Source organism: Spodoptera frugiperda, chromosome 9 (assembly GCF_023101765.2).
Source record: "Spodoptera frugiperda isolate SF20-4 chromosome 9, AGI-APGP_CSIRO_Sfru_2.0, whole genome shotgun sequence".
NCBI classification, from domain to species: domain Eukaryota; kingdom Metazoa; phylum Arthropoda; class Insecta; order Lepidoptera; family Noctuidae; genus Spodoptera; species Spodoptera frugiperda.
Genome location: NC_064220.1, coordinates 4,036,003 through 4,049,542, shown reverse-complemented (window position 1 = coordinate 4,049,542; position 13,540 = coordinate 4,036,003). Strand labels below are relative to the sequence as shown.

The 13,540-nt window shown below is 35.5% G+C and overlaps 3 protein-coding genes across 7 annotated transcripts in view; 1 reads left to right on the top strand and 2 right to left on the bottom strand.

The window, feature by feature from the left end:
* Positions 1-3,026, bottom strand: part of LOC118270924 (pre-mRNA cleavage complex 2 protein Pcf11) — a 23,168-nt gene extending 20,142 nt beyond the window's left edge. For 2 of the 4 annotated variants that reach the window (XM_035586735.2, XM_035586739.2), the window contains exons 1-5: positions 2,824-3,026; positions 2,517-2,730; positions 1,334-1,468; positions 1,077-1,253; positions 501-689 (exon numbers count right to left, since the gene is read on the bottom strand). In XM_035586735.2, coding sequence (XP_035442628.2) covers positions 501-689; positions 1,077-1,253; positions 1,334-1,468; positions 2,517-2,669 — 654 coding nt within the window. In that variant the 5' untranslated portion in view covers positions 2,670-2,730; positions 2,824-3,026. The remainder of the gene's footprint in view (positions 1-500; positions 690-1,076; positions 1,254-1,333; positions 1,469-2,516; positions 2,731-2,823) is intronic. The other 2 variants (XM_035586738.2, XM_035586737.2) reach the window with 2 other exon arrangements.
* Positions 1,760-8,006, top strand: LOC118270930 (protein YIPF1). 2 transcript variants are annotated; one of them, XM_035586748.2, is made up of 5 exons: positions 1,760-1,900; positions 4,403-4,547; positions 5,073-5,251; positions 6,599-6,802; positions 7,022-8,006. In XM_035586748.2, exons 2-5 carry the CDS (start codon positions 4,481-4,483, stop codon positions 7,334-7,336), a joined length of 765 nt encoding a protein of 254 aa, XP_035442641.2. In that variant the 5' UTR covers positions 1,760-1,900; positions 4,403-4,480; the 3' UTR covers positions 7,337-8,006. The 2 variants fall into 2 exon arrangements, with proteins under 2 accessions (XP_035442641.2, XP_035442640.2); XM_035586747.2 differs by lacking the exon at positions 1,760-1,900 and having other exon boundaries at positions 4,248-4,547.
* LOC118270926 (uncharacterized) lies at positions 7,987-13,540 on the bottom strand. Its single transcript, XM_035586742.2, has 12 exons — positions 13,323-13,540; positions 12,521-13,161; positions 12,275-12,375; positions 12,019-12,146; positions 11,349-11,617; positions 10,973-11,133; positions 10,687-10,873; positions 10,137-10,404; positions 9,579-9,744; positions 9,119-9,210; positions 8,491-8,655; positions 7,987-8,252 (listed from the first exon to the last, which is right to left on the bottom strand). Exons 1-12 carry the CDS (start codon positions 13,432-13,434, stop codon positions 8,137-8,139), a joined length of 2,406 nt encoding a protein of 801 aa, XP_035442635.2. The 5' UTR covers positions 13,435-13,540; the 3' UTR covers positions 7,987-8,136.

Here is a 13,540-nt window from a genome sequence, read left to right as displayed (position 1 = left end):
ACAATATAATAAAATAAATCTAAAATATAGGTATTTATGTAATGTAAAGAGTACAGGGCTAACCTTCGTTATCTCGACAAAATGGACATTAAAAAATACGGAAAATCCCCAGGAAAGTCCGGAAATCGCGATCGTACGTAATCATGCTCCTCTTTCGATTTCGAAACTAGATCGATCGACAAAAATGTATAGTCGTTAACGGCCGAATTTAATGACTGATCTCAATCCAAAGAATTAATAATTAGAATCGATCTACATTAAAAGATTTTTGTGATGTTTTAGTCAATAGTTGATGCAGATATTTAAGTTTATCAAGCCTACACCATATTTGATCTAATATTAAAATTAATTGTCAATACATATGAACCCATAACAGGGCGAGCGGACAAACAAATTATGTACCTATACATAGATTACTTAGTAACAGTAGAAAATACACAACAGGCTGAAATTCGACCAGAAAGGATCGAAAATCAGAGTGAATGAAAACAAAATCTTACCTTTTTAGTAACAGTTTTCTCGGCAAGCTCGACCTGCCGCCGCATCTGTTCCAGTTCCATTTCTACTTTCTTCCTCTGCAGCATGAGGAGCTCCTGTTCTTTCTTGGCGAGGATATTCCTCATCTTCTCGTCCTCTTCAGCAGGGACGACTGCGGCTGGAGTGACTGTAGTGCTGGTGGTAGCAGTAGTCTGTCAAAAAGAAACAACTGTTAGAATGGTGCCAGCAGTCAAGTTAGTGCTGTTTTATCCAGATATTAAATCAAGAAATTCCCAGAAACTTGTAACTATGCAACCCATTTCTGAAATGAACACTGCCCAAATTTCATAGATAGCTGTGATTATATGTTTTAAATGGATAATAAAACTATATATAAACATGAAATAATGCAGGGTGACACAGCATAATCAAGCAATATCCCAGACTACTTGCATAATGATAAAATACAGCGGGGGTTACAGCTGATACATGATGTTCTATTATGCAAGCAAAATAGCATTGTGTCAAGAAGAGCCAGAGGCCCACCTACAGCATATTTACTAAATCAATGTCAAAACAATAATCAACTAAAAAAACACCTTTTTCAGAAAATTTGGATTTACATGGATGTTTGACTGCTGCGGCTGCGCTTGTATGGGCCATGCTGGGTCGATCAAGTTCACTTTGACATCCAGCTGATACAGCTTGGTAGCAGGAAAGACATCGTGCCAAGTCTCACGTAGCTTAAACATCTGAGACCTGATTTTTTCATCCACCTGTGCAAACAAACAATATTAGAACATGCATGTTTATAAAGAAACAAATTTTAAAACAAAGTATTGAACAATAAACTCACAATAATTACCTGTTTGAAAGTCCTGGTAAACATATTGACAATGCTTTGAGAAAACTTCTGTGTGTAGGCTCCACCGACATTCTTGATAATTGAATCAACTAAATACAGTACTGGCAGCTTGATGTCTGGGTGTACCTGTGTAGAGGAAAAATAACTTCTAGTCCCAAACCCCAGGCTAGCCAAGTACAAACTTGACCTCGTCTTGCAAAGGCTTGCTTTGCACCCATCCGTTATAATGGTACAGGATAGAATAAGACAAGAATTTGCTTTATCAACCTTTTTAATTGTTAAAATGTGAAAAATAAATAAGAATTCAGTTTCAAAAAGCTTTATTGTAAACAATTTCTTGGATATACAACTGAAAAGATAAGGATTACATACCCTTGAAGGCAGATATGTTATCTTTTGCTACAGGTATCTCCTAATTGTGAATTCAAGTTTTCAACATGATAACATTATTGCTATTGATTGTAGATTAGTGTTTCATATACTGTGACAAATTGTTTCAAATGTAATTTATTACCATTTAGTTTTATGGACATATAGTATAACATTATCAGGAACTGGGTGAGTGCAATACTTTGGCAATTTTACCATATTAGTACTGACTAATTTTGATTGTTGTAAGTTGTAATATGATGATTATCATTTTGTATTTGTTTGAACAACAACAATTTCAAGTAGATTAACTAAATTACACTGGACTGATAAAAGTTAATCACCACAGAACTTAAAAAATAAAAATAATCAATGTAATGATGTAATTACATGGCAATATTTAAAAGTTGAAATCAATAATGAAAGCAATAAACTCAATTTTTGGTTAAATTCATGCTAACATTAACAGTCAAAAGTAAATGGTTTTAAACGAGTTTCTTGTGTACAGACTTGAAACAACTAACACTACAGAAGTAATTATAGCCAATGCTGTCATATTGTTATCAGTAATATTGTGAAATAGGAACATACTGTAGGAGATACCTGTTACTGCTTCGACTGGTTACAACGAGGTCGAATTAGTCACACTAGTCATAGTAAACACGAGAAGCACGCAACGAGTAGCGCGCGTCATCAATTCAATATTTGACAACACTTTCCCATTATTCCCCTAGCTCTCACGTGACCGTGTGGCATTTAATTCCGATGCACCTCACACGCGTTAATTTTAAAAATTGAAATTCACCTTCTCTAAATGCTTCTCCACCGTTTCAACGATAACCCCGGCGTGGTCGATGTTCTCTTCTGCGAGAATAGTCAACATATTTATCAGCGGCTTGCTGTTGACGGTTAGGTCCGCTAAACTGGAAGCATACTCTTCCGCTACTTCCTTGGACATCTTGACCGACGACCGTAGTCGTAGAAATCACCATGCCAAGTAAATCTTCAACTGAACATCACTGTAATTAACCAAATACTAAGTTTAGAAATTACTCTGTTACGTGGTTAGCCAATATGGCGAAATTTCAGAAATGAACACGTAGTGAACTTACGTTATCACAAATTGCAAAACACTGTCTTTGATATGTACACTTTATTGTAGCAATCAACACTCGTACAAGTTGAACAGATACATTTATGGTGTCTAAATCGCGTATACTAAATTAGTTCCCTTCGACGCGACATGAAAAGACGGACTGTATCGACTTGACGTTGCGACGTCTTGTTGAAAACAAAATGGCGTTGGTCGATTTCCCCTTCCCTCTTCCTGAGTGTTGCCAGCGATAAATTTTGGACTGCCGTGTTTGGCAGGGAAAATTACCGTGTTTTTAAGGAAACATGTTCTCGAAGTCCGTAGCCCTTGTTTTCAGCTTTTTAATGTTTTCAAATTTTTATATTGAACAGAAGGTTTGAATTACGATAGATTTTTTTTCACAATTATTTTGATAATATTTACTTTGTATATTTACACAAATATGAGTTAAATGCGATTATTATTTTATGATCACGATGATTATTATTATATTTTTGTTATGGTTGTTATTTGTTAACATCCATACTACTGCGCGCTCTAAATTGCTTTTATATCAAACGTTATTTCTCAGTAACCGAATTAAGTATGTGATTCTTCATCTATCTAATGTAAATGAAAAATGAATAGAAAATTAAAAACGACTTAGGTATACCGACTTAACACAATATTAATAGGCTCATGTTTTATTCCTTTTTTTAATAGGTGAATTAGTGGGAAAATTGCCGTAGATTTTTATTATTAAAAATATGGTCACCGTATACCGTAGAATACCGTAGAACACGGCAATTGCCGTAGCAGTGGCAACACTGCACTTCTTTGTTCATGGGTCGAAAGACTCTGTAACTATGGTCACGAATAAAATTATTTAAAAAAATTGTTCACGGGTCAAGGACAATAAAATTGTCGAGCGATGTGCCCAAGCGCTGAAAGGGCTAATTTCAAATTCAAAGTGAATTGGAGTCAAAGATTATAATAAATATAGGGCAAGTTTAGGCGTGCCAGGAAAGGAATACACTAGCCACGACTGTGTGCAAAAAATTTTTAAAGATGTGTATCATACTAATTATAGAGGACTTTTTAATAAAATGCATAAAATTATAATGCTGCTAACTGTTGATCCAACCTGTAACCAGTGGATTTCCCACATGTTGAACAAACAATACACTACAATCAACCCGTTAATTAAAATAGCATTGAAGATAAACAATCTTTGAAAGTACCCAACTTTTCTATTAGGTACCTTATAAAATATCACCTATCTCTACCTAAAGAGTAGGTACCTACAGAAAAAATATTCTTAAAAAAAGTGATTAATGTTATATAATAGTAGAATGTCCTATAAAATAACAATTGTAAAACAAATCCATACTAGTTAAATAAAATAAATACGAGTATGCTTATCGAGAATATCAATCTCGTTATTGGAAAATAATGACAGTGACAGTTTTAGATTGTTTGCTGGCTGAGTGTGAATCTGTCAATTTCGTAAAGTTAACTCGTCTACAAAACCAAATAAAATATCGTATTTTATTACTTCGCTGTTTATGAAGTAAATAATTATGGCGAACGTGAACACAGGTGAACTTTTGGACTTCCAGGACTATTCTCCTGAGCATAATAATCGAAGTGCCCGTATTGACGTGGAGGCAGTGCACACAAATCAATACAACAACACTATGTCAAATCCAAACTATACTTTTGATGAGCCCAAAACGATTGAAGAACCGGAGGCTGCCCCTCAAAGTAAGCAACTTTGTTAATCTTATGCTGAAAAAATCCACTCATTCTTAATTTATTTGGAACAAATATTCCAAAATAATATTTTCACTAGTTGGTAACTTAAATAGATGGATTATAATTGTTGCATTAGTATTAAGTAATGTAGAGTTTAAATAGTAAATAGGTAAGAAACTTTATACATATATTAGCTAGTAACATTCAACACCCGTCACGGATACAATCACTAAAAACAGTCCTATCACTAAAAGTGATAACATCTTCATGTTACTGGGTTAATCATAGTCCTAAACATACTAAACTTTGTTATCAGTGTGATTCATATCACAACTTCCTTTTAAAACTTAACCGATTACAGCATAAAGTTTATTTTAGCACTTATTATGATTTTAATTGAATTAATTTTTATTTAATGAATAATTCACAATATATAGAATTTTCTAGCATCCAGTTTATCGAATGTTATGCTGTAATGGATTAAGTCCATGTACTACTTTCATATATTGTAATCCTTGTTTATTTACTTCACAGCGAACCACAATTTCTGGACCATAGAATACTATCAGAAATATTTCGATGTGCACACAAATGAGGTGGTTGAGCGCATTATATCCTCTGTACTGCCACAAAAGGTATCTCGCAACTACTTCGATGAAAGGATCAAGGGAAAGCCAGATCTGTATGGACCTATTTGGATTTCTGTCACCCTGGTAAGTTTGTGACGGGATATTTACCATGTTTATTGAATTTGGTGAGTTTCCGATATTTCGGCACTGTTGCAAGCGCCATGATCACGGATTAACTGGAGTAAATGCGGGTGGGTGTTCACGAGCAGACAAATCGGTCTACCCGCTTTCTCGTTCGTTTCTTGCTGACGTCACTAACACCACTACCATTGTCACTTGTATCTCGGTTTAGCTCTCGACACACAAACTCACTGTGTCCGCTCGCGAACTTTTTCTTTCTTGGCACTTTTGCGGGTTTTACACAGTTGGACCACTGGATTCCAAGCCCTCGACAGTTGAAACCCATCCTCCCGGTTGAAGTTTTTGTACTTGGTTATCTCAATCGCTTCTCTTACCAGTCTAGGTATATAGTGGCGTTCTGTCGAGATAACTTGTGGGTTATGTAACTCAATCCAGTGGTTTGATCCAGCCTCCAGGATGTGTTGAGCTATAGCGGATTTTTGTGCGTCGTTGTTTTTCACCGCTCTGATATGCTCAGAAATTCTACAAGCCACAGTACGCTTAGTCTGACCGATATATGATTTGCCACAACTACAGTCCACTTTATAGACACCAGGTCTTTCTAGAGGCTATCCTTCGGCGAGCGCAGCATCTGGGAAACTTTCCGGAAAGGAGTGAAGACAGTCTTAATGGCGTATTTGTGGAGAATGTTTGCAACCTTATCTGTCACTCCCTTCACATATGGCATAAATGCTGGTTGCCTCTCAACCTCGCACCTCCGATGTCTATTAGTGGGTTTCTTCTTGTGCTTTGCAATCCTATATCCGTTACTCTGCAGCACCTTCATCACATGTGTCAGCTCCTCCTGTAGATGTTCCTCGTCGCATAAATAATAAACATGGTAAATATCCCGTCACAAGTTCTAATTATAGTGTTAGTGACCATGTCAGTTTAAAAACTTAAAACCCTGGTAAGTGTTATACATAATTAAGATCTTTTTGTTGGCCCAAAAGGTTATGTTTTAAATTTTATTAGTGGTTTATACTATTTAGGTAAATCCAAAACAAAGCGTGTATTAGTTTTTCATTGGTCTAAAAGTTTGGGTTAAAGTAATTTTTTAGGGTGAACAAAACCCGATCTTACAGTACTTACATAAACTTAACTTTTTTTACTTAAAAATATATTATATTTGATAACAGATCATCTAGTAAGAGACTTGATGTTAGGCAATAATATATGCCACCTCACTACAACAAGGTTTAGCACATTTTTTGTTATTTTTTATTATTGAATTTATATTTTTTTCTGTGCCACTTTTTTGTATGTGCCAGTCCATTGCATGGATACTAAAATATCCCTATATATTTCCAGATATTCACAATAGCAGTAAGCGGTAACATAGCCAGCTACTTGCACAATGCTAATAAGAAAGGCTTTGTATGGCGCTACGACTTCCACCTGGTGTCTATTGCTGCGACGGCCATCACCTGCTATGTGTGGATCGTACCACTGGCTCTCTGGGCTGCATTGAAATGGACCTCAACTACTGATGGACATGACGAGATAGAGAATCAGGTAAATTACTGCTAAATAATATATTATTGTATAAATTAATGTAACAAGTATAAACTAGAAAGCCCCCTTTTTAAATATTGAAATAAATAAGGAAAAGTAGGAGGGCCTCTCAAATGTGCTTAACACTTGCCACGGGGGTCAACGGTGACCAACGTTGGCGGAGACAAAGTCTCAAGAAGCTTGTAAAGTGATAAACACTAACATGAACTATTGTTTCAGGATGCAAAGTCACCAACAATGATGTCACTATTCTGCCTATATGGATACTCACTCTCCATATACATTCCCGTGGCAGTACTATGGACAATCCAAGTCTTCTGGCTGCAATGGCTCTTCGTCCTGATGGCCGCTTTCGTGTCCGGAGCAGTACTTATCTTCTGGCTCATGCCAGCACTTAGGAAATCTAGATATTTTCTCATTCTCATCGGATCCATACTCGCTTTTCATTTCCTTTTAGCAGCTGGTTTCATGTTGTACTTCTTCCATCAACCCAACACGACTGATGATACTATTGTTTCGACTGTGAAGCCCTAATGGAATTGTACGTAGTTTGTTTTTTTAATACCGGGGTCAAAATCTGTATGCTCACACTTTTAGGATCAGTTGAAATAGTTTATACTTGACTTTCTAATTATTCTAAGTACAAAGTCGTTAAAGATGTATCATGGTGCATACAGATTTTGACCCGAGTAGTCCATTTATTTATACTATATTATTATAGGCATAGGAACTTGTGATGGGGATGACATTAACATCCCGCTTACGTTATGCCATCGTATTATAGTGTTGAAACAGTGATATGTTTACTATTTCACGTTATTTTATTTAAGGTACTATAGCTACTTCAAGTAAGTGATGAGTTTCAATGTATTTTTTGACGCACACACAGGTGAAAATATCAAATTATATTATTGCTCGAAATTGTGTAAAGCATGACAATGGTAAATAGGAGTTTATAAGATCCTTAATGTCAAATTATTTCCCTGCCATTTACTTGCACAATATACGTTTATATACGTTTATACGCAAAATAAAAAAAAAAAACCGTCATTGTCTGTTGTGTCAAGCTAAGTCACCTATTTAGATATAAATTATTATAATTTGTTAAATTAATCATAATATATGTACTTCATTTTCACATTCCTAATGTAAAAAGTCTTATATTTATAAAATAAACGAATAAATGTTTTAAATAAATAATAAATGTATTTTCTTTCTTTGTAATCACATAAAGAATCAGAAAATCATTTGTGATATTTACAATATTTACATTTTAATATAAAAATAGTATTTTTACTTAACGTAAGAATCACTTGGCAGTAATAATAATAAAGTTAGTCGACCAGAGAGAAGGATTCGAAGCTCTTCAGCCAGGGTTGTCTATGGAATGATGGCGGCATATCTTCTGGTGTCGACTGTAGGGTACTGGCGAGCTCCGACAGCATATTTGCTGAAAAAGTATGCAATTATTGAGAAAGTGGCTTTAAGTGGACATCCAGCCTTAAAACAACATCACTCCTTGAAAGAGTAGAAAGAGGTGTACATGAAAATGCGAAAATATAAATTACTCTTCAGTGCAAATTGTCAAATAAAACTTGGCTAGACGTTTAGCTGTATTTTCCAAATTGTTATAACTGTATACTTAACTATGTAATAATCTAAAGTTAGATTTTATAAAAGCCACTCACTATACGCCTCACTGTGGTCGACTCCCCTCATGAGTTCACAGAACTCGATGAGATGTCCCTCGTTGTGCGCGAGCTGGGCACTGAACTCCACATCCCTCACTGCACACTGGTACAGTAGCTGTATACCACACCGACACACTGAGACTAACTCTTCACTACTGTTTTCTGTAACATACAAAAATATGTAGTCAATGCTTAATTAATTGTTATGTTTTTCACATATGTCGCGGAATGCTGCTCATGAATATGAGCCTCTAGCATGGCTTGAAACTAGTCGAATTAATTTACTATGTCTCTTGAAAGTTATAATATAAACAGTCAGCAGTAAACAGTTATAATGTAAATAGTCAATGCTTCTTAAGAAATCAAACAAAATAAAGTAAAAAAGAATATTAAAAAAACAAATAAACTGCGACTGTGATTGCTGATAGTCGCGTAAGGGTGTCAGGGTCGATACTCAGAGTCTAAAACTAGTAGAAAGTAGATGTTACTTTAGGTTTAATATCGAAACAACATCTTTATTTAATAATTTTATTGTAAAAGGGCTAGGGTGTTAGAGATTTTAACCAATTCTTGCTATCCCCTTAAACAAGTTTAGTTAGTTATTGTGATATTTAAATTGACTCACCTATAGAGTTATTTCTAAAGCTATGTAACATCACAGCACATATTCGTAGAGCGTACACTATCACCTGTACGAGGACGAGCTGACAGTCGCACCTGGAAAGTATAAATGTCTTATGTAGCACATATTACATAATTCGTTTAAAATGCCGTGTGTTATTCTGTATCCAGTATTCTAGACAATCATCTATCTATGTATGTGCTAGACATCCATCCTTATCCTGTTAAGTAGTTTTCGTAAAGAGTAGCAAACCAACAGATACTACATACATACACAAACTTTAAAATATTGATAGGAAGTAGGATAAATATTCTGGCCATATTTTCTTTAAAAATACCATGTGATGGAGTGATGTATTTGAAATACAACTCAATAAAATTATAGTAACTAATGCCAACGCACTTTAAAAAAAAGTCCCTACTTCAAACTAGCTAAAGGAAGGTAAAGCCAAACAAATTCTTACCTAGAGTTCCCTCTAGCGAAGCTGCAAGTGTTAGTATCACTAACATTACTATACAGTATGATCAGGTTCTGTGTGGTCTCCACCACTCTGTCCGCCAGCTTCTGTCTCTCCATACACTTCAGACACATCTCTACTTGTTTTAAGAGCACTTGGATGAAACATGAGTCTGTAAAGTAAGTAGATGAAATGTAACGAGATGTACAAAAAATATTGTACATGGTACTTTATTATTATTTTAACAAAGTGTGCTAATAGATTATGTGGTATTTTTAACTGTTTTCAGGAAGTAGTGCCCTGATATTCACAATAGTTGTATTAACTTTAATAACACAGAAAATTATAATATTAAAAAATGCATAAAATCGAAAACATTTTCGCTGACTGAAATTTTCATTTCGATTTGAAAATTGTCTTTTTCAGTAATAGCATCCATAATTCTAACATTGCGACCAAGAATTAATTAGTGGTCGTAATTGTAAGTGCACTTTTAAATCAGGGGTTCACTGGATGGGAACCACTGGCCCTAAACTAACTAGTTAATAACTACTAAAACCTTACCTTTCTTATACAACAGAACACCTTGATCATAATCAGTCTTCAGATTCCCCGTACCATTACCAGGGCAGAATGTCTTCATAAAATCTTTCCACAAGGCCACCATACTCAACAGACGTAGAACATGTGTCACCACAAACGGTAGCGGTCTGGACGTCAGTATAATCTTTATAATGTCTAAAACTTTCGTCTTACTGATGTCGGATGATGTTAGAACTTGTAGTATGTTGGTTATGGCTAGAAGAAGCCCGCTGTATAGTGTTGCACATGACTGGAAAGGTGAAGGGTGTATGTTATTTTACGTTTTATTTCACGCAATCATATTTCAGTATTTGTTAAGAATTCTTCTTAAGGCGATGGATTTTATGTACCGACGCTAGTAAAAAAATATAAAGTTGAAAATCTATAGAAGAATTGTAACAGATTTCAGGTTGGTGTGAGGCTGTATATTATTTAACATCCTTTAAAACAGCCCCAATTTTTATACAAAAAATAAAGGAAAAGAGCACCACTGATAACATCCTTATGTAGATTGTAAATGAAAACTACTCACAGCATTATCAAGTAGCACACATATCCTATAGATAACATCAATAAACTGTCCATTCTTCTGTGTACTCTCCTCTCTCAACTGTTCATGTTTGAGAAACCAGTGTACTCCTGCTGAAGTCTCCAGTACATACGACAGTAGGGCTACTATCCTTCTTGATTGGATCTCTTGTTCTTCTTTGTAGAGGGGACTGAAAGGAAAGAGCATAAAAGGTATTAATTTGTGTATTTCTTTGAGAGAATGTCAGTCTCAAAATGTTTTGGATGGTTTCTAGATTAGTTCTACATACCTGCCTCTCAACAGCTCTTCCCTGTTAACATACTGATATGTAGCAGTGACCTCCATGTATTTCTCATCCATCTCCTTCTGGAAGGCAGTGGTCACGCGCTGGCAGACCGTCTCCAGCCGGCTGCGAGTCTCATACAGGACGGATTTCACTGAGTTGAAGATCTGATAAAAAAGAAAATGTTTAAGAAGCCATGTCTAAATACTCAAATTACTAAATACGGTGTAAGTTTTGTAAGAAAAATTAAATCAGTTACCAGACTATGATTGTTCGGTTAAAATTTAGTTTCTCATGATAGTTATTACAAAAGAAGAAAATGTCTTAAACTTTACATAGCACAATTAGTTACTACACAACAATATCTCAACACAATACTTACATTAAAATACCTATCTTCATTCCTCTCACCATCCCCAGTGAACACACAAGCAACATCTTCGTAGATGCTGTTCATCACTACTTTAGTCTTTCCCGTCTCCTTCAGCACCGGAGTGGAAGGCAAACGGTGGAATGTGCTGTATATCCTGCACTTATTCTGAGACAGGTCTGTAGCCTTTTGCAGTTTCTCATTGTAGTCCAGAATGGAATGATGCTGCGTTGTGGACGGTTCCAGTATGTATGGAAGTATCGAGGTGTTTGTTTTTGATTCTGGAATTTTAAGTTATAGGATTGATGATTTTTTTTTATACTTAATAAATATTTTCATGTAAATGTTTATTGTGTGGTTTTATTGAATTTACAAATTTTTATTATCTCTACATATTATAAAAATCAAGTGCTGTTCGTTAGTCTTGAGAACGGCTGAACCAATTTAGCTAATTATGGTCTTGAGTTATTTGTGGAAGTCCAGGGAAAGTTTAAAAGATGAGAACAAAATGTTTGAGGCGATACGAAGTTTGCCAGGTCAGCTGTTAGTAATAGATTTAGTCTGGTCTGGAATCATGCTGTGTGTAAAGTCAGTCAAACCTGGATCACATTATCATAACTCAATGATGCCTTCGATGATATAAATGATATATGCAAATAGTAGTAAAAGTAGTTACACCTACCTAGTTTACATGTCTTGTTTAGTTTCAGCATGTGAGCGTTCCCATCAGTCTGCACCGCATTGGATGTGGTCTTCACTCTCTTGGTCTGGTGTACAAGTGTATCATTCTGTGTCAAGTTGTTGTAGTGCCTGTGAGACATAAACATACATTACAATTTATTCAAATATTGTTTTTCTGTTGGTGTTACTGTTATGCCAAGAGTTGTATTTATTCTATTAAATGAAATGTTTTAATTATTTATTACATTCAGACAAACCTTTGTGATATATCATTGCCACTAACAGTAACTTGTGTCAGCCTCACTTTTGAAGATTCTAGTTTCTTGCACTTCTCCTTAACACTTATTATCTCGAGATTCTGTAACAAGCATTATATTGCAAGTTGATTGAATGAAATTATAAGTACTTTAGATACTCCATTTTTACTCTCATTATGAAATTAATCTTAATTATAGCTTTTATAAGTAGTAAGTAAGTATAACCTCTTGAGTATTGAACCATACCTTAAAATCTAACTGTGTCCTCAGATCATGCATTTGTTTGTTAGCTGCAGTGAGTTTCTCATTCCATTCCATCTGTACTTTCTCTTGAGCCTTGATCTTCTCTAGCCTGGCATTATCCACAGCTGCCTGGCAACTCTTCAGCTGTGTCCGGAGAATAGAAGCCTCACCTTCCTTCGTTACACACTTCTCCAACAACTTTCCATTTTCAGACTTCAGTTTAGCATTCTCCTCCTGCATTTGCAGTAGTTGCCGGTACACTTGGTCCGAATCATGGCTCTTGAACACTTTGTCACTAAATATCAAGTCATCAGACATGTTTACTTGTCCATTTGTCTTAGGTATAACTTTGGATGAGATACCAGGTAGTGGTGAAGATATTCTGTTGCATTTCTCTTTAAGGTGGGTTGAAATAGCAGTAGGTTGGTTGAATGACGGCTTTTTGAACGTAAATTCGGTTTTTGATGTACTTGGGCCGGGTTGTAAACTAAGTTGTGTGCTTGTTGAGCCAGGCTGCATACACATACTGTAGTCGGGCAACTGGCTGATGTCATTGGCGTTGTAAGCCTCCTCGCACGCCTGGCTAGCAAGCAGCAGGATCTCGTCATCATTGTCATCTCCCCAGTTGTCATCGTTGTTCGTAACTACGGAGTGAAATAAAGTTACAAATAACCTTACCAGAACTTGCTTTTAAAAAAAATTACGGATTGGACGTGTGATGAAAACATCTTAACTGCTTGCTAAGTATATATTACAGTTAATTTATCAGCGTAAACTGCAGATACGACTAAATATAAAAGTTTACCTTGGTTGAATTCATTGTTTTGACTCAGTGGGAAGTTATGATCTGATATACTAATATCAAGTTTTGCTTTTTTACGTTCCCCATTTGTTTGTGGATAAAACCTTTTGGACATTTTATATAAAATTCATTACAAACTAAGTTGAAGTTTATCTTTGGCGGTTTATTTAGCAACCCAACATGAACCAAATCACAATTTACGCGAAAACTGCAAAACAGAT